Raw genomic sequence first — 23,612 nt, forward strand, 5'->3', positions numbered from 1 at the left:
TAACATTCATAGCATCATAGCTACTGGCTTGTGTGTGTGTGTGTGTGTGTGTTTGTGAGGAAGTCTGGCATGAATCGTTTCACAGCTTTGAGAGGCTGGATCAGTATAATAATACCTGGTGTTTGGCACAGAGATAAAGAATCTCGCAGGAGTTGAGAATGAAAGCACACAGTGTTGCAGAAAAACATGTAGATGCACAGTAAATAACAAACATCAGAGACTCTGAGCTTGTTTTGGATAGAAAATGATGTGTGACAACTTTAAAAAGCTCAATATAAATTTTTTATGTGGATTTTTCCCCATTTTATTTCTTCTTAATGGCCGGGAAATCCTCTTATTCCACACTGCATGACGGGTTGTAAAATATTCAAATGTGTATGCATTTTGGATAAAACTGAATTCCTCTTGATAACTTTCACTTCTTTTGATTCTGCAAAACTGGTAAACGTAGAACACAGCAGCATCTAGTCACAAAGTAACACGGTGGCAGCGATAATTTATCTTCCCATCATTTATCTTCTGCTTGGAGGATGTGGAGTTGCTTTCTCCTTAGTTAGAAGATTTTATGAGCTGGTTTTCTTCTCTTAAATCAGATGCTAACTGCTACCAGAAGCTCCCAGTGGTGGATTGATTACAACAATGCTGCGCTTTTAAAGAAAAATGAACAATTTCCCTCAAGCTCAGCATGTTGTGTTTGGGAACTCTCAGATCTCCACGTGAACAAAACCGTACCTGGTTTCACAGAAAACAGAAGTTGGTGTGTGTTTGTAATTGTGTGTGTGTGTGTGTGTGTGTGTGTGTGTTATCAACTCTAAATGTCTCCCTGTGTGCTGAGGAGCACAAACTTTACTCCATGTTCTCCTTTCTTGCCCTCAGAAGTCTTCACACACGCTTGTTAAATTGCTGCAAGGTCAAGCGAGGTGGCGTGGGGGGAGTGTGTTGCTACTTCTCATACACACACACACACACACACACACACACACACACACACACACACACACACACACACACACACATACACTGGTTTGAATATGCTGCTGATAATGCATTTTGACTCTGGCTGGGTCACACTGTGGTTTTGCTCTCAGCTACAATGGTTTCCATTAAAGCAGTTATAGAATATCCAACACACAAGTACACACACACACACACACACACACACACACACACATACACACACACGTACACAGACGCAGCACAGGCCTTCACTTTTTAATGTTTCAAACTCTAATATGGAAAATTTAAACATGTGAATGTTCAATGCTAGTGGTAAACACACACACACACACACACACACACACACACACACACACACACACACACACACACACATGCAGTATTTCACACACTTCTACATCGTGCCTCGTTCCACGGTTGCACACTCATGCACGCTTGGCTCATTATCTCCCTTCCCCTCTCTCTTATTTTCCTTCAGCGTCTCTTATCCGCTCTCGGCCGCTGCTCGAGTTTAATCTGAAAACGAAGGGGAAAGAAATCAAGTCTTATCGAATTTTTGTGCAGACGAGTTGCTAAATGCGGCGCCTCAATCTTCTGATCGGCTCGCCTGCAAAGCATGATGGATAGAAGAATGAGGTGAGCACAAGCCTGAGGAATAAGGAGGGCAGAAGGGGGAGGGTAGGAGGGGAAAATCAGTTTGTAATGATATTACTTTGACCCTGTTTAGACCTGGTATTAAATTCACTCTGAGTGATCTGATCTGAGGCAGAGGTGTGAATTCACCAAACACACCCTGAAGACTCACTGGATATCTACACAAACGTGTTTGGAATCTTTTTGTTCCTCACCTCTAAGATGTTTGGACCAGGATGCTTCAAAACGAAAAAAAAAACCCAAACAACCCCCATCCACATCAAAAGATGTAATGGATTACATTTGCACCTCTTTAATGAACATTATGGGCTGTTTGTTGTTTCTACTGGCTCCACCGTTGAGCACCAGGCTCCCCCTAAAATAATCCCTCAATTTTGAGAAGTGCTGAGTCAGGAGAAACTTCATAAATCATCACAGAGAATCCCAAGTCATTTGAGCCCACTTGTAAATTCAGCATTAAATGCATTGTCTCAGCATCACTGTACCAGTTTGCTACCCTGAGTCCTTACCTGCCATTAGCAGCTGCTTGAACACACTATTTGAAATTTTTCATCTTTTACACTGAGACTGATTGAAATTAGAGTTTAGAGCTTGATGAATAGACAACCTGTATTCAGGACTCCTTTTAAATCTGGCGAATCTCAGCTTGGATCTCACATCCGATGTCACATGCAGCATCTTAAACGCAAAGCGTGAGCTCCCAGTCTTAAAGCTGTCCACTCGTGATGGGTTCATGCAGGATAGCTGTTAATACCAGGCATGAATGGGCTCAAAGAGCTGAAGCCCGGCTGGGGGAAACAAGCATGCAGTCAAGGACAGTTTTAAGGTTACCGGAGACACATTAGGAAGAAGGAGCAGGCCGTTTGCTCTGGGAATAACAAGGTGGATGGTGGGCAGGTGCCATAAATTCTTTGTTGCAGGTAGAAAGTCCTTCGCCCTCTCTTTCACCCTCCAACAGAGACGTGAGCCTGGTATTTGTCCACTTCTGATGACTTCAGTGTTTACATACTGGACTCTGCTGGTGAATCGAATTAGATGAGCGTTCAAATGATGGCTTTGACCTCTTAGTGACTTTCCCTGGAGTATTTTGTCTCCATTGTAGCTGCTGTGTGTGTGTGTGTGCACGCGCGCGCATGTGTGTGTTTGTTTTGGCCCTAACCAATCATTTTATTCAATTTATTTATTGATTTTTATGAGTAAATAGCTAATATAACTACCTTTTTGTTTTCAAGCCAAAAGTCAGAAGCTCTTACATTCAATTGTACAGCTAGCTGTTATTAGCTTAGCTATCCTGGGACACATGTGACCTCACTGTTTTTTTATTATTTATTTTGTTTAACAATATATATGAAACAAATCATATTCACTTTTTCTTTAACTGTAGAGCTTTTTTTTTTTTTTTACAGTTCAAGAAACTTCTGAATAATTTTCCATTCATGAGGAAATAAATCAATTTGCTTTTATTTTTATTTGTCTTTACAGGAAATAAATAGTGTGTTGTTTCATGTCAAATTAAAAGAAACTGACTCCTGGAAGTAATCTGACCCAAGTCACTGCCTTCCTCTCAGGACATTATGTGGGTGTATTCCTGTGTGCATAAATTGGCCTGTAGTCTTATTGGAGGAGATCTGCACAACATCAACCCACCACACACACACACACACACTGACACACACACACACAGTGTGCAGCCTGGTGGGAGCTGTGCTCAGTCGATGGAAGCCAGTGGGGCTCGTAGTTTGCTGTCGAATGACGTTAACCGTGTCAAAACAGACCGAACTACAGAATGTGGTGCCAAAACAAAAAAACAAACAAATCACAGACTGGTGCCTAGTGATGCGGTCTCCATGGGGGTTGTAGTTCTTTCTCAAAAAATTAATCCAACGGTTAAACATTTGAGCCAAACTGGAAGCACAGGTCTCCCTTTTCAATACTATGAACTACTTCAGCTGAGTGTTTCCACTTACTGCTGCTTTTCTCATTATTTCTATCTGTAGGTCTCCATGTTTTGGCTGGAGGAGCTTCGGACGAGTGAATAATTCCGTCAGTTTGACAAAATCGACTTAATCTACTTGACTTGATGAGAATTTAGTCCAGAAATATTGATTGGTGCAGCTCTGCATTGTGAGAAACTTGTTGAGGTGCAACTTACTGCTTCTCCGATTCCTTCTACGCAACACAGACACAGATGTCAGTGAGCTCTTCTAGATAGGGATTTTGTTTCAGAAGCGGACGTTAAATGACAGACAAATTATTAATTTTGTGCTTTTTTAAAAAAAATATAAAAGCTGTTTTAGTGTTATAACGACAGAATGTTCAGAGTACTGCTGACAGAATTGTCAGTATTCTAAGTTAAGTGTTCTGTGGAATTTAGATCCAAGCAGAAGCAGGATTATAATTTATTGAACACACAAAGCAAAAATAAAAGCGTAGCATGTCTCGTCTTCTCGAAGCAGTTTAACTAGACTTTGCCTCTCAGTGCTGCAATTTGCAGAATGAAAAATTAAAAGCAGTACAAGTGCCGTCTGACACAAAATGTTAAAGTGTCATCACGTATCATCGCTGTGTTTGTTTAAAAAGCAGAAACAAACCTTTGGAGAAGAAAAGCTGCTCTCTGTTTTCCGGGGATGGAAAGAGTTTGGTCCTGTTGCGTTTAGGAGCATCACAGTGAGTGGGAAAAAGCATAACTTCAAAGTCGTGTCATCGTTTAGTTGTTTAAGCTTTGTTCAGCTTGAGTTGCTGCATGTGTCACCTAGATGTTAACAGCTGTGTGTGTGTGTGTGTGTGTGTGTGTGTGTGTGTGTGTGTGTGTGTGTGTGTGTGTGTGTGTGTGTGTGTGTGTATGTCAGTACAGTACACCTTGATTTGTATAGAGCTTGTGTATTTACTGCAGGGTTAAAGGAGGATTGATGGAGTGTAGCAAAACGACTGTGCATTGACCTCTGCTGAAAAGGTCAAATGTCACAGACGGGACCTTAACTGAGGCAGAGGGGTGGATGGGGAGGGGCTGCAGAAGTGGAAATGGAAATAGCTATTGACCTTGAACGACCTTTTGGAGCACTTCCTGCCTGTTTGCCGCAGTCTTTTCCTCTGAGGTGAGAGGCGGGACACGCAGAAACAAACTCTTCCTCTTTTTTTTTTTTTTTTCCTGCTAGGGCTCACACACACACACACACACACACACACACACACACACACACACACACTTAAACTTCCTGACCTGCGGTAGAGCTGAGTCAGCCCGGAGTGCCCTGCCCAGTGATGTCTGCAGTGTGAGTTATCAATCTCTCTAATAAATAATTAGCGTAGGTGCAAGCAGCACGTCTGGTGAGGGAATTTACAACTGCTAGATCCGTTCCAACAGTCTGGATGTGAAGCAAAGCATAAAAAAATCCAAGTAAACAGTAACAAACATCCCAGATTATCAGGAGGATTCGTTTCTTTGTTATTTGATTGATTGATTGGTTGGTTTAAAAGACACTTTTTTTCAAGTGTTCTGTAAAAATCTGTGACGTACAGCTAAAGAGAGTACTCGAGTAAAGTAGGTGACTAAAAGTATTTGTCCTGTGAGTCTGGCCTGTTAGATCAAAAATATGCAAAACGGTGCTGAGGACCTGTTGAGTGCTCATCTTATTTATTTATGGTAATCATAGCGGAGCCTCAGAATGAGCATCTCACTAATTTGTTGTTGTTAAAAGCTCTACGCTGCACCTTCAAACCGTCTACTCACCCACCGTGGATGAGTCATCCTTGATTCGGGCTGATGCTGACCTCGTTTTGATTCAAATGATGGGAGATTATCGCTGAAGGAGAGTTTTAAAGGGATCCGGAGGGATTTTGTAGTTTGCAGACTGGTACAAATTAAGATAAATCTCATTTTTGGGTCTGGGAGCTAAAAAGAAAAAGCGAGATGCTCGTACTTGGCCAGTGCTGATGCTCGGAAAAGAATGACATCAGAAATTAGGAATCCTGCTTTGGTGGTGGTAGTTTTTTTTTTTTTTTTGGATAACTTGGATTATCTAAAATCATTTTTCCTTCCTCTTAATGCAGATTTTCATAAGGACTCAAAGCTGTTCTTATTACATCATAGTAACTTCTATTTTCCGTACCGTTTTTGTGGCACATCAGCAAATTTAACCAGATCTGGATGCATTTTTCTGTATCGAGATGTAATTAAAGTATTACAATGTAATATGAGAACCTTCCTCTGCAAGAATTCTGCATGTTTTAAAGAACTCTATGCTCTAAATACCCTAAAGGAGTCAGGGGGTGCATGTCCTTCAGGCTTTCAATGCTGTTCTGACTCAGGCTCCTGCAGCTTGGTAAAGAAATGTTTTATTAACACTGCATTTTAGGAGAATCTATGAACATTCATTGAAGAGCTTCATCATTTTTTTTGGTCTGTATCACTGCTATGAAGTGGCCGAACTCATCAGATTCACACACTAGTTTCAATTTCTTGTATTACAAGCAGGTCTGTTGTGTCGAGGTGGTTCTCCCGTCATCCTCTGATGAGGTCTCTCTCCAAAAAAAAAAAAAAAAAAAAGGTTGAATTGTTCGAGATGAATAGGCCTCAGCCGTCAAATGAAAAGAGCAAAAAGAAATGGATCATGCCGCTCACACTGTCATGATTGAGGAGCTAAATCTCCAGGAGAGGTATTTCAGGCTTTTTGATTCAGCTGGGGTGACTGTGATTGATTGATTTTCTGTTCGTTGCGTTGTAAGTAATAAAACCTGCATGACCAAATGTTGGAAAATAATTAAAATCTCATCAGCGTGTGGGAGTCGGATGGAACGGGTCACGATCTGATGGAGTTGCAAAAAGAAATTAAAAGTGAGATCGACCAGCCGGACGGCTGTTGATATCAGCCTTTCCTGAGTATTGATGACTCATGTTGGTGTTTCCTATAATGTGTGCAGCTGCATCACATTTTAAAGTTGAGGGTTCAAATCCCAGCTTTGGGTCTTTCTGTGTGGATCTTAAGTGCTGCAAGTGTGGGTTCCAATCGGGCACTTGATATCCACTATGCCTCTCACCCTGGGAATGGTTCCAGTCTTTCCAAACAGTCGGATATTTAATATTCATCAGATGTGCAATAATATCTGCAGACACAAGAGTTTTAGTCTAAATGCTGCATCAGAGGCCGTTTCGCTTTTTCTGCTTGTTTGCATAAATATGTTAAAATATGGGCGCAGATTCCATATTTAATAAATGCAAGCCACTGGAATTAAGTAGTTTACACAAGCACATATTAATAGTAGGCACAGTACAGTATAATCTATTCTTAAGCTATATGCTACAATTACACACGTTTGTAAAACGCAGTCACACATGAGTAAACCTGACATAACTGTGTGTGAGTGTGTGCATGTGTGCCTATGTGAGTGTGTGCATCGTAAGTTGCAGTGCAGTTTCCTGCCAGACGTATTTGGCTGTTTCCATGGCTACACTGTCATAATAAAAGCATCATTTGAAAATAAGTTATTATTTTGAAAATACAGTCATTCACTCCATATGGCAGTTTTGGTGAGGAAGATGATGTGTGTGTGTGTGTGTGTGTGTGTGTGTGTGTGTGTGTGTGTGTGTGTGTGTGTGTGTGTGTGTGTGTGTGTGTGTGTGTGTGTGTGTGTGTGTATGTGTGAGTCATGCTATTATTTCCTTGTCTGATAAACCATCATTATCAAAGTGACGTAAATCTCTGCACCAGGAATTAGCATAAAATTGGATCTTTGTTCTGGTAGCAAAACATGGTGGAACGCATCTGGCTCTTCAATTAGGCTGATGCACACACACGTGCACGTAAACACACACCACACACACATGTGCCATGCTCTGTACTCCTGCTTCTTCTGCTTCTTAGGCTCACCCTGAGATTAAAACGTGTGTGTTATGCAGATGTCGGTTTCTTGTCTGCACATAATATACCGTGGAGACAATATTGGCGTGATTTAACTCTTAATGTAACTAACTCAATATATAATACTATTGATAAAAAAGACAAGACTAAAAGGTCTCATTGCCAAAACCATCTCAATCTGTCTGTCGTACTTTAAATCAAAGTCAAAGCCTGGGTCGCTGACTTGGAACTGGGTGTGGTGCAAAATAAATCAGCCAATCAAAGCATGTTTATATCTGGATGTGTTCCTTAAACTGACACCATTTTTCTGCAGATCTGCCTTTGATTAATCATTCAAGCTGTTTTGATCAAATAATCCGTTAAATCTGACATGGAATTAGTGAAATAAGAGGAAGTGTCCGGAGATCTTGGTTTGGTCTCCACTAGAATGACTGAAATCACCAACAGTGACCTGAGATCTTAAGAAAAACAGTTTTAACCAGATTAGAATACAGGTTTTATTTGACTAGAAACAGAATAATAATAAATAATAATGATCAAAACTAACAAAGGTCCTCACAATGAAAGAGAATGTGTGCTCTTTAAGAACCATGTGACATGTCGATTGTTTTATTGTGTTGAGTTCAGGAGTTTTGTCTCCTTGGCTGCTCTTAATTACACTGTGTGTGTGTGTGTGTGTGTGTGTGTGTGTGTGTGTGTGCGTGTGCGTGTGCGTGTGCGTGTGTGTGTGTGTGTGTGTTATGACAGGAGAGGAAGAAGAAGACAATGGAAATCCCTGGAAGAACAAATGAGCGATGACACAGAAACCAGGGGCAGGAGAAGATCGAGAAAGGGTGGAAAGAAAGGAGGGACGTGATGTGATTTAGGGACAGGAATGAATGAAGGGTTTTGGAGTGAAATAGGGAGGAGATTAAATGAGTGAATAGCAGGAAGGTGGGGATGAGTTGTGGTTCATGTCACTGTAAATTACTTCCAGGGTCTAATAACTTCAGACAGCTTGGTTTCCCCCACAGGAGAGCAATATCCCCTCTTTTAGTGAATGTGTGTGTATTGATTCAGGGACTTTATTTGTGTGATTGTCTTTGATTGCCGGGGATGCCAGAAAAAGTTCTTTGAAAAAAAGGTTTATCCAACTTGAAGCCTTAAAAAGCCAGCGTCTCATGAGGAGATAAATATATTTATTCATCTGGAATCTTTCTGATCCCCACTAAATCTACCTGTAACACCTGATCATTGATGATGGAAATAGTTTTTATTCGACACACACATCAAGCTTCTGAATCCGAAGATGTTTATTGATTTGGCATTAGTGTCTTTTTACTTTAGAACTTTTTTTTTAAGGAGTGAGGAATTTCTTGTTTCTTCTTGTCAGCTAATTACTTTAAATATCCCATGGCAGCTGCGTCTTAGTGTTACACTCAATATTTTTCTACTTCCGTGCGCTCTTGGCTCTCAGCCCTGAGCCCATCGGTGCCAACTGAAGACATAAATCTGTGAAAATGAATCCAAAAATATTCTTGGCATAATTTTTCTGAGTGAAATCTCAGTAACACTCAAAGTAAACTCAAAACAGGTCGTTACTGTAAATGGATTACAATCCTAAATGGACTTTGTTTAAATAGCAGTTCTCTCACACACACACAAACACATTGGCTTTAATTTTTTGGCTGTCACACAATCAATAAAGATGCAGGTCCTAATAATCGATGCAGGTGATGGTTTCCTCACCGTCATCTCTTTCTACTTTCTTGTCCTGCAGGGGGCAGCACCGAGCTGCAGTGAGGCAGCAGCAGCTTTCATGGGCCACACATGCATGCTTACACACCCATAGACACACATTTGCAAATTAAATCCAGACCAGTAGTGGCATTAATTAGCTTGTATTGTTTTTTTTGTTTTTTTTAAAGGCACAGATATCAGAAATAGAATTCTAAACTCTTTAGTTGCTCTACATCCTTTGTAAAGACTGTTTACACTTTTCCATGTTCCACCCTGACCTGTGCTTTGTGCCATTATAAACAAACGCTCTCTGTCACGATGATGGGGTGCTTATTGATTAAAGATTATGCTTCAAATATTGATGACCGGTGGAATCCAATTATTTATTTCTATTTATATTATTCTTGAAACTTTCTATGTATTCTGCATTGAGCATGTGAATAAACTTCTAACCAGGGTTAAACTGGGGGGGGGCGCTCTGGTTAGGCTTTGCTTTTATTTAAGAACTGAGTTCATCCAGTATCAATAAGTTGTTGAGTTAAAGTTTAAAAAACTATGAAGGTTTCATTTTAAGCCAATCAGCTTTAAACTTTGCTTTCTTAGTCACCTTTCAGGTCAGAATTGCATAAAACTACTTTAAATTTTTGCAAAGATTTTTGGAGAGATCTTCTTATAAGAAGACTCAAATTTGGACTCAAGTGACTCAGATTAGGATTGGATGCTTCCAAAGATCAAGTTGTTTTATCTCTGGCTCAAAACACCTTTGAAAAATTCAACAGCTTTGTCGATTTAAAGACATCATGATCTGGTTGCCTAGTCTTCTTTATGTTACGTCCCTGCAGAAGGACATTATTCCACAAAGCTCCTGGAGCTATTCGGCGCTAAACAGCCATCAAGGTGAATTATGGTTCTAATTACAAACAGAACAAGTGATGCATTAAAAATACAAGCCGGTCAAACTTTGGAAAGGTTTCAGTTGCCAAAAAAGAGTATAGGGACACCTGTGAAGTCAGTTTTCACTGTGTGTTTTTAAACTCCCAGTGTTGAAAGCTCGGGTGCTTTATGACCTGTCATAATCTCTGGAGCGACCTTTTGTTGTCGCCCCATCATTACAACAAAAGGTCAGTCTGGATAAAGTTTCTGTGCAGGAAGCCTGGTTCATTTTGATAACAGCCCCCAGAAGGACGTTTAATGTTCAGCTCGGATCGCAGTGATGCCAGTAAATCCAGTTCACTGCACGCCTTTTACTAAGTGGGGGAAAACACCACACACACACATACACACACACAGTTTTTATCATAGTGTGTCTTTGGACAGCGACACTGTTATTTAATTAACCTTAGTTGCTTAAAAGTTTATTGAAACATCAGTAAAATGGACCAGTCCACGACTGAAACACTAGTCAGCTTTGGACCGTTCCAGGACAGAAACATCAGTCAATACTGGATCGATCCAGGGCTGAAACATCAGTCAATATTGGATCGATCCAGGGCTGAAACATCAGTCAATATTGGATCGATCCAGGGCTGAAACATCAGTAGATATTAGACCACATTTAATGCTAAAATTCAAGTCAAAACTTACACAGGTAGGGTTTAAACACCAGGTAAAATAGAACCGGATCAGGGATACAACACCACTAATTCTGTGTTTAAATATTTGAGAAGGCGACTATTATTCATTTCCTCACCAATAACTGACAAGCAGATGTGTTTTTGTCAAGAACACTCAAAATCTGCAAGCATGCGGCTGAAAAATGATGAAGCACAAGCGATGTGTTACTTACTGTATGTTCATCCATTCACGTGTGCATCAGAGGTTGACGGTGGGCGTTCAGCCTTTCTAAATCTGTGTGTGTCCCCCCCCTGCTGACACTCCTACTCACACAGAGGGGAATGAATTAGTAATGAGCTTCAGAGAGAAAATAACTTCTCACTATACCTCGCTAATGCATCTGTATGTTTGTGAATTCAGTGGGTTGGGAAATGTTTTGCCTGTTTTCTGCTTTTGTGTGTCTGCGCTGTATTTAAATTTTTTTCTAATATGGTCACAACATGGTGAGAGTGATCGAAGGAAACGTATCACTCCAGTGTTCACTGGGTCAACTGAATATACTACACATGTCAAACTGAATTGTACCAAACCAGGTGAAATTTGTAAAAAAAAACAAAACTTTTTGCACGTGTGCAGCTACAAAAATCATGTCTGATCACATCAGTAACCAAACATGAATGCCATGTTTCCATCATGGTTTCACCATTTTAGGTTTGTTTGGTGCTCCTTTAACCCTCTTGTAATACTGGAATAACCACAGGAGATGGAAACACGGATTCATTTACATTCCCTTTTGCCAGTTTCTGTTAATCTTTCTGCCATATAATTGAATGGAAATTCAGACACCAGACCACAAAATATGTTAAATTTGGCTTGAATAATCATGAGCAAAAAGATTTACTGCATTTGACATATATGGTTCTCATTTGGTTCCTGCTTGGTTCCAGATCTTTTTGAATTTCTCCCCACATCTCAGCCAGATCTTGGTGGGTTGAGTCAAGAATGGGGTCTCCGTCTGTCGGTGGTTTTCTTTTTTTCCGTGCAAATCGAAAACATTTTGCCATAGTTGCCGACGGAAACAGCGCGATGTTCCTTTGTTATGTTGACATAACAAAGACAAGCTTTTATACAGTATATTTTTGAATTTAGAGTATTTTGCTTCTCCGAGTCAAAAATCTGTCAAACGTACTTAATGAGAATTGTTGATTTCAGAAGAAATATTCCAAACCTGACTGCAACGTTCAAACACTAATACAAATATTGACCTGGATGTTATATTTACTGATTTTCTTTTATTTTTTTTACAAATTTCATGTTTTATAAAAGCAAAATTCATCATTAGAATAAGATTTGGTCTTTAAATAATATGTCGTCTTTATGGCGATGAAACCTGTGGTCATCAACCTTTACTCGCCAACCATTCTCTCACTGTAGTGCTTTTTTCCCCACAGCCATCTTCTCCCTTTGCTCTAAACGACTCTGGAGATTGATCCCCCCCCACCCCACCCCTATATCTGACAAGTGATGCCCAAAGGCTTGTCTCTCCTCCATCCAAATCCTTCTATCATCCATGCTTTTCATGTCACCATAGCTACATAAGGGAGGAAGGAAAATGAGTGGCATCCCCCGCTGAGGAGGGTTGGATGCGTCTCGTATAAATGTGTACCCATGTCCTCAACTTTTAATCAAAAATTAATTGATGGCCTCCAAGGAAAAAGCATCCTGGATGACTCCTACGTCTCCTGTATTCATCAAAACAGTCTACGCTGGAATTAATTTCTCCATATGCAGCCACTGTGAAAACAGAACCAAACACTGTCATGCAGGCGGGTCTATTCAACAGCGCTGATGATAATCCTGTCTTTAAACACCTGAATATAGGAGCCAGTATAAAGCCTGGAAATAAGAAAGCACATAATTTTAAAAGCTGAAATGTGGAGAGAGAAAAAAAGACTTCCCTCCACTGAATCCATTGTTATCCAGTGTCTCTGAGGTTATTATCACTGTGATAGCAGGGAAACAAAGGGGTGTTATGTAATTAAATGTGATTGAATAGTAAAAACAATTAGGGGTATGAAAAACTGTGTAGTGAAACGTGTTATCAGCGCTGCTTTCGCTAACAGAGAGGATACACTGACTTCAGATTACAGCATGAGCCATTAGCCAAGTAGGCTGGAAATGTGTGTTAGCAGTTTAGCTATCATAGCATACAACTACGAACAAGAACCAATGCGGTCAGACACGGCAACATCCCGTGACACCCCTGAATTCAACATTTTCCCCTGACCTACTTGCATAGGTCAAAGCAAGTGCTTTGATCTATGAAAGTAGGTCAGAGCACTAGCTTTGAAAATTTGGTGGACTATCGGACAAACGCACCAACGCTGACAATTACAATGCATCACCGCTTTGAAGCGGGATGTAATCAACCAATCAGCTTCTGGTATGAATGTTGCTAAGCGACATGTGTAAGTGACACAATTGAGATGCGAGTTCTTTGTCGCTAAGTTGGCTAATCATTTTAGCATGTCAATACAGACTGAGCTGTTTTCTTCGGTTTAGTCACTTCAGGAATAACCATTTAAATAAATAATTGTAATGATACATGAAAATGTTTTTTGCTATTATAGCCGCTTATTATCATTAGCAAATCCTCATTGTATTGCTCATTAAATGAAGCCAAAATTTTCCATGTTGCGATGCCCCCTTGTTGTTGTTTTTTAAACCATATCCTGCATTAATGGTGCCAAAACTTTTCCCGGTGTCCTATTTTCTAGCGTCAATCCTCCTCAGAAGCAGCACATTCCTTCTGAAGCCTCTACATGATTGGCACATCATGGCCAACTGTACTTTGAATTTTTCCCTTATGAAGTGAAGCTTGTCTTCTTATATCTTAGCTGATGAAAAGGATCTCTCTGTAGAGGTAGGGACGGGGAACATCATGACACAAATCCCCCACTCCTGTCATGTAAGGCTGTCTGACCAGTCGCTCTGTGGAGACGTCCGGCTTTGTGATGCTTCCCGCTGGTTTCTTACACTACGGCGTGATCTGAAATTGCATTGCAGCGGCGTTGTTGTGTTTTTGGAGTTGAATCCTGGGAGGCTTCCAGTCTGTGAAAAACCTTGTTAGATTGATGACGACTTCTCGCTGTTTCAACGTGCAGTGAGAGCACTGAGGGATACGTCTCAGAAATAGAGTCTCAAAGGTATACCACAATAAAGTATTGCAGTAAATAAGCAGCAGTAAACAAGGTACTTAATGCAGTCTCCCTCCCCCCTCTCTCTGGATCATGTATTAACAGTAATTTGTGCCACATTTTCAGAAACTCCTGAGGCTTGTGTGACTCAAGCAAGTATTACCCAGCTCGGATATACAGACACACACTCACCCACGCAACATCACATATTTAACTTGTTAAAGTCTCACATTTTCACAAATGGCATTTAGTTTAGCAACTGTAAGGTAAACCGGCCATGTTTAAGCCCAAAGTCTAAAGCTTATGGAAAAATTGGATTTCAAATTTATGGTATTTTATTAGTGTTTACAGATGTGTAAAATGTACAATTTATGCCATTTTAATTACAGCTATACACTAGAGGTAATATACACTTACTAATTAATTAGAGATGACCTCTTAAACTTTACAAATGCTTTATTATAACAACAAGTAAATCATCTCCACTTGGGGAAAACCGAACATGCAGTTTCAACTTATACCATCCAAATTTAAAGAGATATAAAGCCTCACTGTGGATGTTATAGACGTTAAAGACGAGCGACATCATTACATAACTGTTCTTCATTCACAACCTTCAGTTAACATTTCACTTATCTTGTGTTATTCTTTTGCTTCCTGGATTTCTTACTCTGCTTCCAGCAATCTGAAGAGTGCATCTTTTTAAAATTTTATTTCAAACAATGACAAAGGGAAGCCAGCATTTTGAAAAGATGTTCCCAGGAAGCACTCAACCTCACATTTCTCAAAGCGTGGTGAGACTGATTTTTTCTCAGTGGGCAGTGGATTTTGCATTTCATCCATCTGCCACAAATGTTAGCTAAGGTGCGAGCCACGATCAGGGTGGAGAAAACTCCTTTTTGTTGCATGTCTCATTAGCATCATAACACAGTTTGCTTGTTTTAGGCGCCACAAAGGATCTTTTTTTAGTTAATGACTGCCCTCAGGCTCTATCCTTCATGGTGATTAAAAACAAAAACCCATGAATCTCTATGGTACAGTGCTCACTATTTTATCCAAGGTCACACTAATCTGTCAAGCATCCTTTAGAATAACCAGATCAACAAATTTAGAAGATTCTCCCTCATGACAAGCCAAGCTCTTTTATTAATTTTCATTCAAATCTGTAGTGCATCGACAATTGATGGGAAAGACCTTTAAAGTTATGTTAAAAGAAAGTTTAACATAACTTTAAAATAACAAATCCAAGGTTTCATGGGTCCACTGAACTTTTCGTTCAATCAGATAAATGGATAAATCATCATTTGATTTATTATGGTGCAGATATGTGGCGTCAGTCTGCATGAATTTTCAAGTAATGTAGGTGTGAATTCCTGAAATCTGTAAACGAGTGTAATCTGCACAACGAATACATCCAATAAACACGGGTTTGCATCAAGAAGAAACAACGCAAAAGAAACAAAACCCAAAAGACATTTATTGAATGCTCTAGATAGATGATATAAAGTAAAAACAGCGTAGACTCCATGGGTAGAGTATGTCTGCTTTGGCGTTCTAAATCATGTATGATTGTCTTTGTTCTCGTCTGCGCGCCTGACGCAAACTGACGTGCGCTCCTGCGTCGTAAACAGAAGCTCTCTCTCTGGTGGGAGCAGATTGTGTGAAAGCAGCTTAGGAAGATGAAGTCGCAAGCTGAGAGGGTGAAATTGTGATTCCATACAGTACTGCGGGTATTTTTTTTTTATTTTTTTTGGGGGGGGGGGAGAGGAGACGGTTGCTTCAAAGCGAACGGGACGTGATGGCACCGCAGAATAACTCTTTCAACGTGAGAAAGGAAGCGCTTCTTTAAGTTTCAGTTCTTTCTTCTTTTTTCCAAAAAAAAGTTGTTCAAATCAAGGGGAAGTTTCTGATACTTCACACACACTCGAGTTAAATAGTTTAGCAGCCACTTAGACCTCAGAACTAATGTCTGCGTCTTTGTCCTGGTGTGAGAAAAAAAAAAGAAAAAAAGTTTGTCAGCGCGTCTTTGCTCTGGTCGGACTTTGTCCGCTCACATTTGGGATTTCCTGTTATTTGTTCGTCATGTTTTATCAGCTGCAGGATGTGTCAGATCATTTCATCAGCGCTGAGTCAAAGCAACGCCTCATTCATGTCGATGCTGAATGGCTATTTGCAATCACTTGGGAGGATTTGTTTTGATTGTCTGTTCCCGTTGGAGGTTTGATAGTGACGGGCGCAGACGTCTCCCTCTTCTTTTACGCACATCACACACTCCCCCCATCCGTCTGTTCTCCTCCATGTAAATGCCATCCCCCTTTCCCTCCTCCTGCCCACCCTTTCTTCTCTTTCTCTCTCTAATGCCACAATCACAATTTGTCTCTTTTTTCCTCCCTGCCCTAATCCCTCCTTCTCCCCCTCCTTCCTCCTCCTAATTAAGCGCTCCCTCTGCCCGTCTCTCCTCCAAAGCTCTTAACTACCTCCTCACCCATCCCTTCCTCTTGTTCCTCCCTAATACGTGTTTCTTCTTCACCTACTATCCTTCCTCTCTCCATCCTTCCTTCCTTCCTCCCTTCACTCCCTCCTTCCTTCCTTCCTTCCTCCGTCCCCTCCTTCCTTCCTTCCTTCCTTCCTTCCTTCCTTCCTTCCTCCCTCCCTCATTCGGTCCCTGTTCTCCCTGACAACACACTGCGTTATGTAATCTGCATCTCTGGGTATTAGTTATGCAAATTCATACATTTTTATTTACATGTCTTATATCCTCTCTCCATCTTCTTCCACTCGTTCTTTCATTTTTCTCTCCCTCTTTTTGCCCGTTTCCCTCTATTTTTTTTTTGCTTTCACCTCATCTTTGTCTTCTTCAATCACCTTCCATTCATTTCCCTTGCCTTTCTTGCCTCTGGTTGTCCCTCTTATTCCCTCCATTTTTCCTCCCTTCTTCCATCTCCCCACGCTTCCAATAATCATATTTTCCTTCCGTATTTCACTTCCTCTCTCTCTCTTTCTCTCTCTCCGCCTCCTTACTCTCTCCCTCCATCCATCACTTCCTCTCAACATTTCTGCCTCTCTCTCTCCTCCAGCCACCAGCGGTCTAGAGGCGGAGGGCGGCAGGCGCGGCGGCAGCAGCATCCACGGCGACAGCAACCATAGCAGCATCAGCGGTGGAGGAGGCAGCGGCGGTGCGGTCCACTTCAAGTCTCCATGGCAACAGAGCGTGAACGTGTTCGGCTCCTGGAGCAGGCCGGAGTGTGTCGAGGAGCTGCATCAGCAGGCGCAGCTCAACCTCCAGAGCCTGCTGCAAGGTAAGGATGGATGGAGAAGGAAAAGAGGGCATGGATGGATGGGTGTGGATGGGAGAGTGCGTTGTGTGTTGGGTGGGTGGGAAAGGCGTGGAGGGGGAAGCGGAGGCGGCGGGGAAAGTGTTTACGTGTGTGACGTTGGACAGTGCTGATAAGGGTGTGTGTCGGCCGCTTTAAAGGTGTGTGTTCGCTTGCAGATGCGCTGTGTGAAAAGGGTGTGTGTTCCATATTCCCCCTATTTTTTGTGTTTATATTGTGCTCATGAGCACACAGCTGATGGTGTGTGTAGGATTCACCTTTGCAGTGTTGTTGTTTGAGGTACATCTCTGATGTTTTGCATGTGTTGCAGACAAGATAACCCTTCCAGATGTGTGTGACTGTGTATTTCAGGGAGGGTTATACTTTTACACTGAGTGTTTTTTTGGAACGAGACGTTCAAAGACCTCTCTGGAGTCAGTAATCCCTGGTTGCTTTTTGTTTTTAAGGTGGAGCGCTGTAATTCTTTCTTATATTAATCTCTTATTTGTAGTGTTCAACCTGAACGTGTGTTGATGCAAATGAGCTCTCAAGGGAACTCAGGTTTTCCTTTCAGTCTGAGGTAATATTGTGGACCTGTTTTTGCTGGCTTCTCTCTCTCTCTCTGGCTGTTTCTCTCTGTGTGACTCATCCTGTCTCGCCCTTTGCCTGACTCTTCCATTAGAACGATCACAGCAGGTTTTAAGCTGGATGAGTGGGGTGGGAGTTCGGGGGCAAACACCTGAAGGAATGAATGAACACATGAAGGTATTAACAAGCTGCTTTTTTATTTCATTTTTTCTGATAAATACAATGAAGCTACTTACAAAATGTTTGTCTTTAAATTACTGGAGGCGTTCACTAAAAAAATTAAGATTACATAAAGGAAAATATCTTTTTAAATAAAATCACTCCAAACACTTTGCTCAGATTTTTCTAACTCCCCAGATTTATTTGAAACTACTTTATTAACACCATTTTAATCTGGGCACATAGTAGATCTGATACCATTCTGTCAATCTGTCCAACAATTTTCATCCGGGACATAACTCAAAGACTGTTAAATATTTTTGCACCAAACTTGAAATTCACATCAATCATATGTAGGAATGCCATCTTTTTGAATTTTTCACACATTTCCTGTAAATGTTGGACGTTTTTTTTTGACAAATTGTACCTGGATTGGGTAATCACTAGTTATTATAATTATTTTTTGTTGGGTTTCCATGGTAAAACCATCCCCTTCTTTGGGAAAAATGTGCCGGGAAACCATTATTTATTCGAGTTAGGAGTTTTCTCTTTGAAACTTTAACAACTTGCTTGATTTTTTGTCTTCATTTTGTGTTGCTTTTTCCTCATTTTGGCTTTGTGAGGTCTGTCGCTGGGATATGCTGTCTGCTAATGGTTCTTATTTAAGGTGAAATCTTCACTGTAGCCCAAGATAAAAGAGCACTGTATCCGTGGGTGGGTGTAATCTCTGTGCAGCTACCACCCAGAACTTGAATCACACAACACTAGAAGCTCTCTGTGGTGCATGCAACCAGGTGAAAATTTAAAAAAAAAAAAAGTTTTTTAAAAAGTTAATGAAATTTGGATCTTGTGGAGACAAGACCTGCTGTGTTGTTGTTGTTTTTTTCTAAAAAAAACCCATCATTAGTGTTTTCACAGACGTTTTACCAATTAATAAATTATAAATTTTCATAAACTTTGTACTAAACACATTTTTTTTTACCTATGAGGTGTAGCCTCTAGAACACATGAACACCTTACTAACACCTTGCACCTTAATTAAACTGAGCAATTTATATATGGAGTAACCTCAAAAACATGACATTAATTGTCTTTATTTATTTATTTGGTATTTGCAGTCGATCACCTCATAGGTGAAGGTGTCGCACATCTCTTCCGACTTACCTGTGCCGACTCCACTCATCAAAAAGACAGGAGGCAACTGAATGTTGTTCATGTTCTACTTTTTCAGCCTGTTCCTCACTTGAAGCCGGTCAGATAAAAGCGAGCCGGTTGTAGATATCAGATTGATGTCTTGTTATAAATCTCAGTCAGTGTGGGAGCAGATGAATTAGTGGGCAGACGTTTGGTTTCTGCACAGTCTGTGCTGGAAATGCCAAAGCAGATGCCAGTTAAAGATGATTTTCTTTTTTCAGGAGGCGCACATGCTCGCCTTTCAAAGTCGTAGGAAAAAAGCTTGAATAAAGGAAAGCTGATTGTTTCGTAGAGGTGATCTTGAATGAATGAGTGAATGCTATTAATATGATTACATTTAATACCCTGAATTATCCTTTCAATTGAAATCACTTTGCATGGATCAAAAACAATGTCTTGCATGACGTCAGAGATGTGTTTTGATTCTTTCTTCACCGTCTCTTCCTCTCTGTTGCATCCAGCCTTTATCTCATGCAGTACAGTACCCACGCTCCTACATCTGTCTCCTCTCTGCCATGTCTTGATTCTGCATGTGTGTCTGTTGAGCCCATTATTGCCTCCGAGTGGCTGACATCCTGTGTTCCCTATAAATAAGATGGATGAACGCGATCGTGGCTGGACAACAGTCCGAACCACATGTGTGGCCATTCATCTTCTGTGGTGTCTCCTCATTTATGTCACTTTGTGTGTATGTGTTCAAGGCTCCTTGTGTGTGTGTGTGTGTGTGTGTGTGTGTGTGTGTGTGTGTGTGTGTGTGTGTGTGTGCTTCCCACTGTCATGAACACTATGTTTGAGTATGTGTCACTGTTTTCAGTTTGTATACCAGTGTCCACTTGTGTTGTGTTCGTGTCCATCTGTTTTGGTGTGTGTTATATAACACCCAAGCAACCAGCTGCACTATCTCTCTTTGGCTATCCTCACCGCCGGTCTCCCACGGCCTCAGCTCGGTAAAATATTCATACTCTTTCCTGCTCCTCAACACTCTGCCCTCCATATTTATGAAGCTTGCCGCCATCCACCAGTGTTAGACTGATCTTCTGCGTTTTTTGCCGAGATTCAACCCTCCTTCGCCTCTCCCCTCGCCCTCCCCGGTGCGATATTTGTGGGAGATTTATTTCACTGTTGCTGCTAAGTGGGCAACTGTGAAATCCGGGCCAGTGTTCCCTGTCATCATCAGCCTCAGATCATACGAGGATTAGCATGCGGTGTTTTCTACCGCGCCGCTTTGATTCCTCAGGTGTGCAAATTTGCTTTCATTCGCAAATGTGGTGGACCTTTTGGCACTTTGACCACTTATTTTCAAGAAGTCCCTCAATCTAAGCTTTTTTTTTGGTATTTTTTATCTTTTTTAGTGGATTGTTTGTTGTAAGCGTTCATTTGTGTCTTGATTTACAAAAGGAATTTTTGAGCAAAGCCTGAGTGCAGGTCTCAAGAAATGGCAGCAGCTTCAGGGCTTATAAATGATTTTTGCACATCAGTTTTTAGTTAGAGATAGCTTCAAGAGTCCTCAGAAGACCTCATAGGAAGGTGGAAGTGGCAGAAATTATCACAAATTTGACTCAAGGTTCAAGAATCAAAATGTGATTTGGAAACAAACATAAATTTCTTTTTCTTCTTTTGTGCTTCTAGCCATTAACTTTAGGAAAAATAGAATTTAGTAGTCACTCTGCAGCTTCAATAAGAGTTCTGTGTATACGCTGCTGTCTTATATCCATAAGATATTGTCATTGATGCATTACGTTTCATTTGCATGCAAAAAAATGTAGAAGGAAAAGTAAGTCTACTTTACATGTGGTTAAGTTTAGGACTGATTCCAACATGTACATAGATTACATTTACCAGTGGACAGATTATACCATCTCAATACATGTGGAGAATTTCTACATTTTTACTTCGCTTATTAGAGCAACGTTTTTCACATTGTTCTCTCTCCATCAACGGTCTGAACTAAACCTTAGTTTTTAAAAGAGATTTTGGTTTGGTTTTTGGTTGGTGTGTTAAAATATTCATACGCTGCTCTTTAATAGTGATATATTACATAGTATTACTTTTACTTTTGGAAGAAGAATTGCTTGATGGCACAAACAGGGTCTTTTCATCTTCACAGGGTGAGTTCCTGATGACAAATAATGGTGCTGATGATAATGGGGAAATGGAAAAGCAAGGCTGTCTTTGAGACAAGAACAGGATGCAATATTTAGCTGGTGCAGTAATTTGACTGTTCTACCGCTAATCAAAAGTTGTTGGCTAGTGGTTTTCATGTTTCCCACTGTGTCTCCATTTTGGAGCATGAAAAATGAAGTTTGATTTTTCTTTTTTAAAATCCCGGTTAGCTGATGAGATAGCAGATAAAAGACTTGTGCAAGCAGTAGTTTGTAGAATCAGGGGAGAGTTTGTGGGAAGATGAAGGTATAGAAGGTTTTTTTTTTATTTTTTAATCACCACCACTGTGGTTGTTCTTCTGAAGGGTTATGTAGCGAGCTTTACCCACTAACTCAAAGCTCCATCAAGGAATTTGTTTTTATAATCAAATAGAGGAATGTCTGTTGAGAAAGTGTGACATTTAACATCGACAAATGACGATGAGATTGCTTGCATGCAGATTTATCTGCCTTTTTTTATGTGGTTGATAAAACATGACATGGATTGTTATATTTGGGGTCTTTTATATTTGGGTCAAAATTGTCACATTCAATTGAGTCAACCGAATGGTTCCAAAATAAAATTATTCTGTCAAGATAATACATGGATTACCCATAGAGTATAACTTATTATAAAAATTCCCACACATGGAAATGTGTGTGAATTGCCATGGTCCTTGACTTGGGTTAAAACAGAGACAGTGAACTCTTTTCTAGCTTTAAGCAATAATGATGATATTGACCTCCAGTCAAAAATGTATTCTAGTCTGAAGTGTTGCACATTTAGTTAGGAGCGTGTGTTACAGCCTGTGCAACAAGTCGAGTCAGTTTTAGTTACACAGCATGAACTCCTAACAAAAGCATGTGACACTTCCCAACAATGTCCCCACAGGCAAACACTTCAGGCAGATCCTGACACCAGGTGGGTGGGTGGGCTTCTGCTGTTTGGTTTGAGGGGACATGGAGGGCATAGATAGGGAGGAAGGGAGAGATTTAAGTGTTTTAATAATTAAAAAAAAGATAGAAATCAACTTAATAATATGCATTGATGAAACACGAATGCCTTGAAAGGGAATTAAACTGCAGCACATGCATTAGCAGTGGTGTCATAAATAGTCATTACCGCTCACTGTGTAAGTTTATTTGCACTCCTCATGAGCCTTTTCTCTTTCTGAGGACTTGCTGGCTTCATATTATCTTGCTATATCTTATTAACATCACTCTCCGCAGTGCTTAAAGTGTCAAAATCCTGAACTCTTTACTTCAGAGATGGTGTGATACAGCCCACCAGACTTTCAAATGTCACGGTAACCCTTTAAATATGTCAGAGGATGTGTGAATCAGTGCCATCTGCCATGTGGCTTTACTAACTTGATAAAATGTCAGAGTAGCTTGTTAATTGTTTCAGAGAAGGTTGCCATAGCAGTTATCTATAAAGGCTGATAAGGTTCTGGTGTTGTAAATACACAGTGCAAACAGGCGGATCATTGATCACAGATCAGAATGCTGATACAGCAGGAAAACATTCCATTTTACAGTCTCCAAGGCTCAATTCATATTTTGGCCTTTCCTACCCTGAACAATTTATTTTCAACAAAATGCCTTCTTGTCCTTTGTTATTGATTTTAATGGCGTGCTAAGTCCATGGCTGACACTATATCTCAAATGCTGAACATGTCCATTGAATGCCATTCAAAACAATTCTATATAAATAGTTTGTCAGAGAGAGTTTGTCAGGTTGGAAATGACTCATAAACATGGAGCTCTAATTGTTCTTTGTTATGAAATTGAGCCTATAGCAGATTTACCGATCATTTGATTTAATTATTAGATCTCTTATTGCCGACTGACCCTTCTCGTCTCTGTTTTTGAACCACAAAATTCTCCTTCCTAAAAGATTTTCTGAAGTGACACCTGTGTATTTGACAAGATAAACTCGTCTGTCTTGTTGTTTTTCCCCTCAGGTCTTAAGAAGTTTTTTCTAATATGGGCTGAGATGTGACTTCAGCCAGGGGTGTTTGCAAAAATACCTGCCAAATATTGGATGAACATGCTGCTGATGAAATATAGACCAGAGGTGATGCTACCCTGAAAGTCACCAACTGAAAATTGTCACTTACAACTATTTTTCTCAAGTTTGAAAACTCAGGACTCCAGTTATGAGGATGTAACATGACAGCTGTGGCCACATTGTCCTTGAGCAACGGAATTTGCAGAAGCGGCGCAGCGGCAGCATTAGTAGCGATCCAACCAGTTTGGCCCCATTGTGCTTCACAT

At 40.5% G+C, this 23,612-nt stretch overlaps 1 protein-coding gene across 2 annotated transcripts in view; it reads left to right on the forward strand.

Moving 5' to 3' along the window:
* The window catches only part of nhsl2 (NHS-like 2), a 93,605-nt gene that overhangs the window by 42,071 nt on the left and 27,922 nt on the right, over positions 1-23,612 (forward strand). For both annotated transcript variants that reach the window (XM_068307966.1, XM_068307967.1), the window contains exon 2: positions 17,017-17,238. In XM_068307966.1, coding sequence (XP_068164067.1) covers positions 17,017-17,238 — 222 coding nt within the window. The remainder of the gene's footprint in view (positions 1-17,016; positions 17,239-23,612) is intronic.

Source organism: Antennarius striatus, chromosome 23 (assembly GCF_040054535.1).
Source record: "Antennarius striatus isolate MH-2024 chromosome 23, ASM4005453v1, whole genome shotgun sequence".
In the NCBI taxonomy this organism is placed as follows: Eukaryota; Metazoa; Chordata; class Actinopteri; order Lophiiformes; family Antennariidae; genus Antennarius; species Antennarius striatus.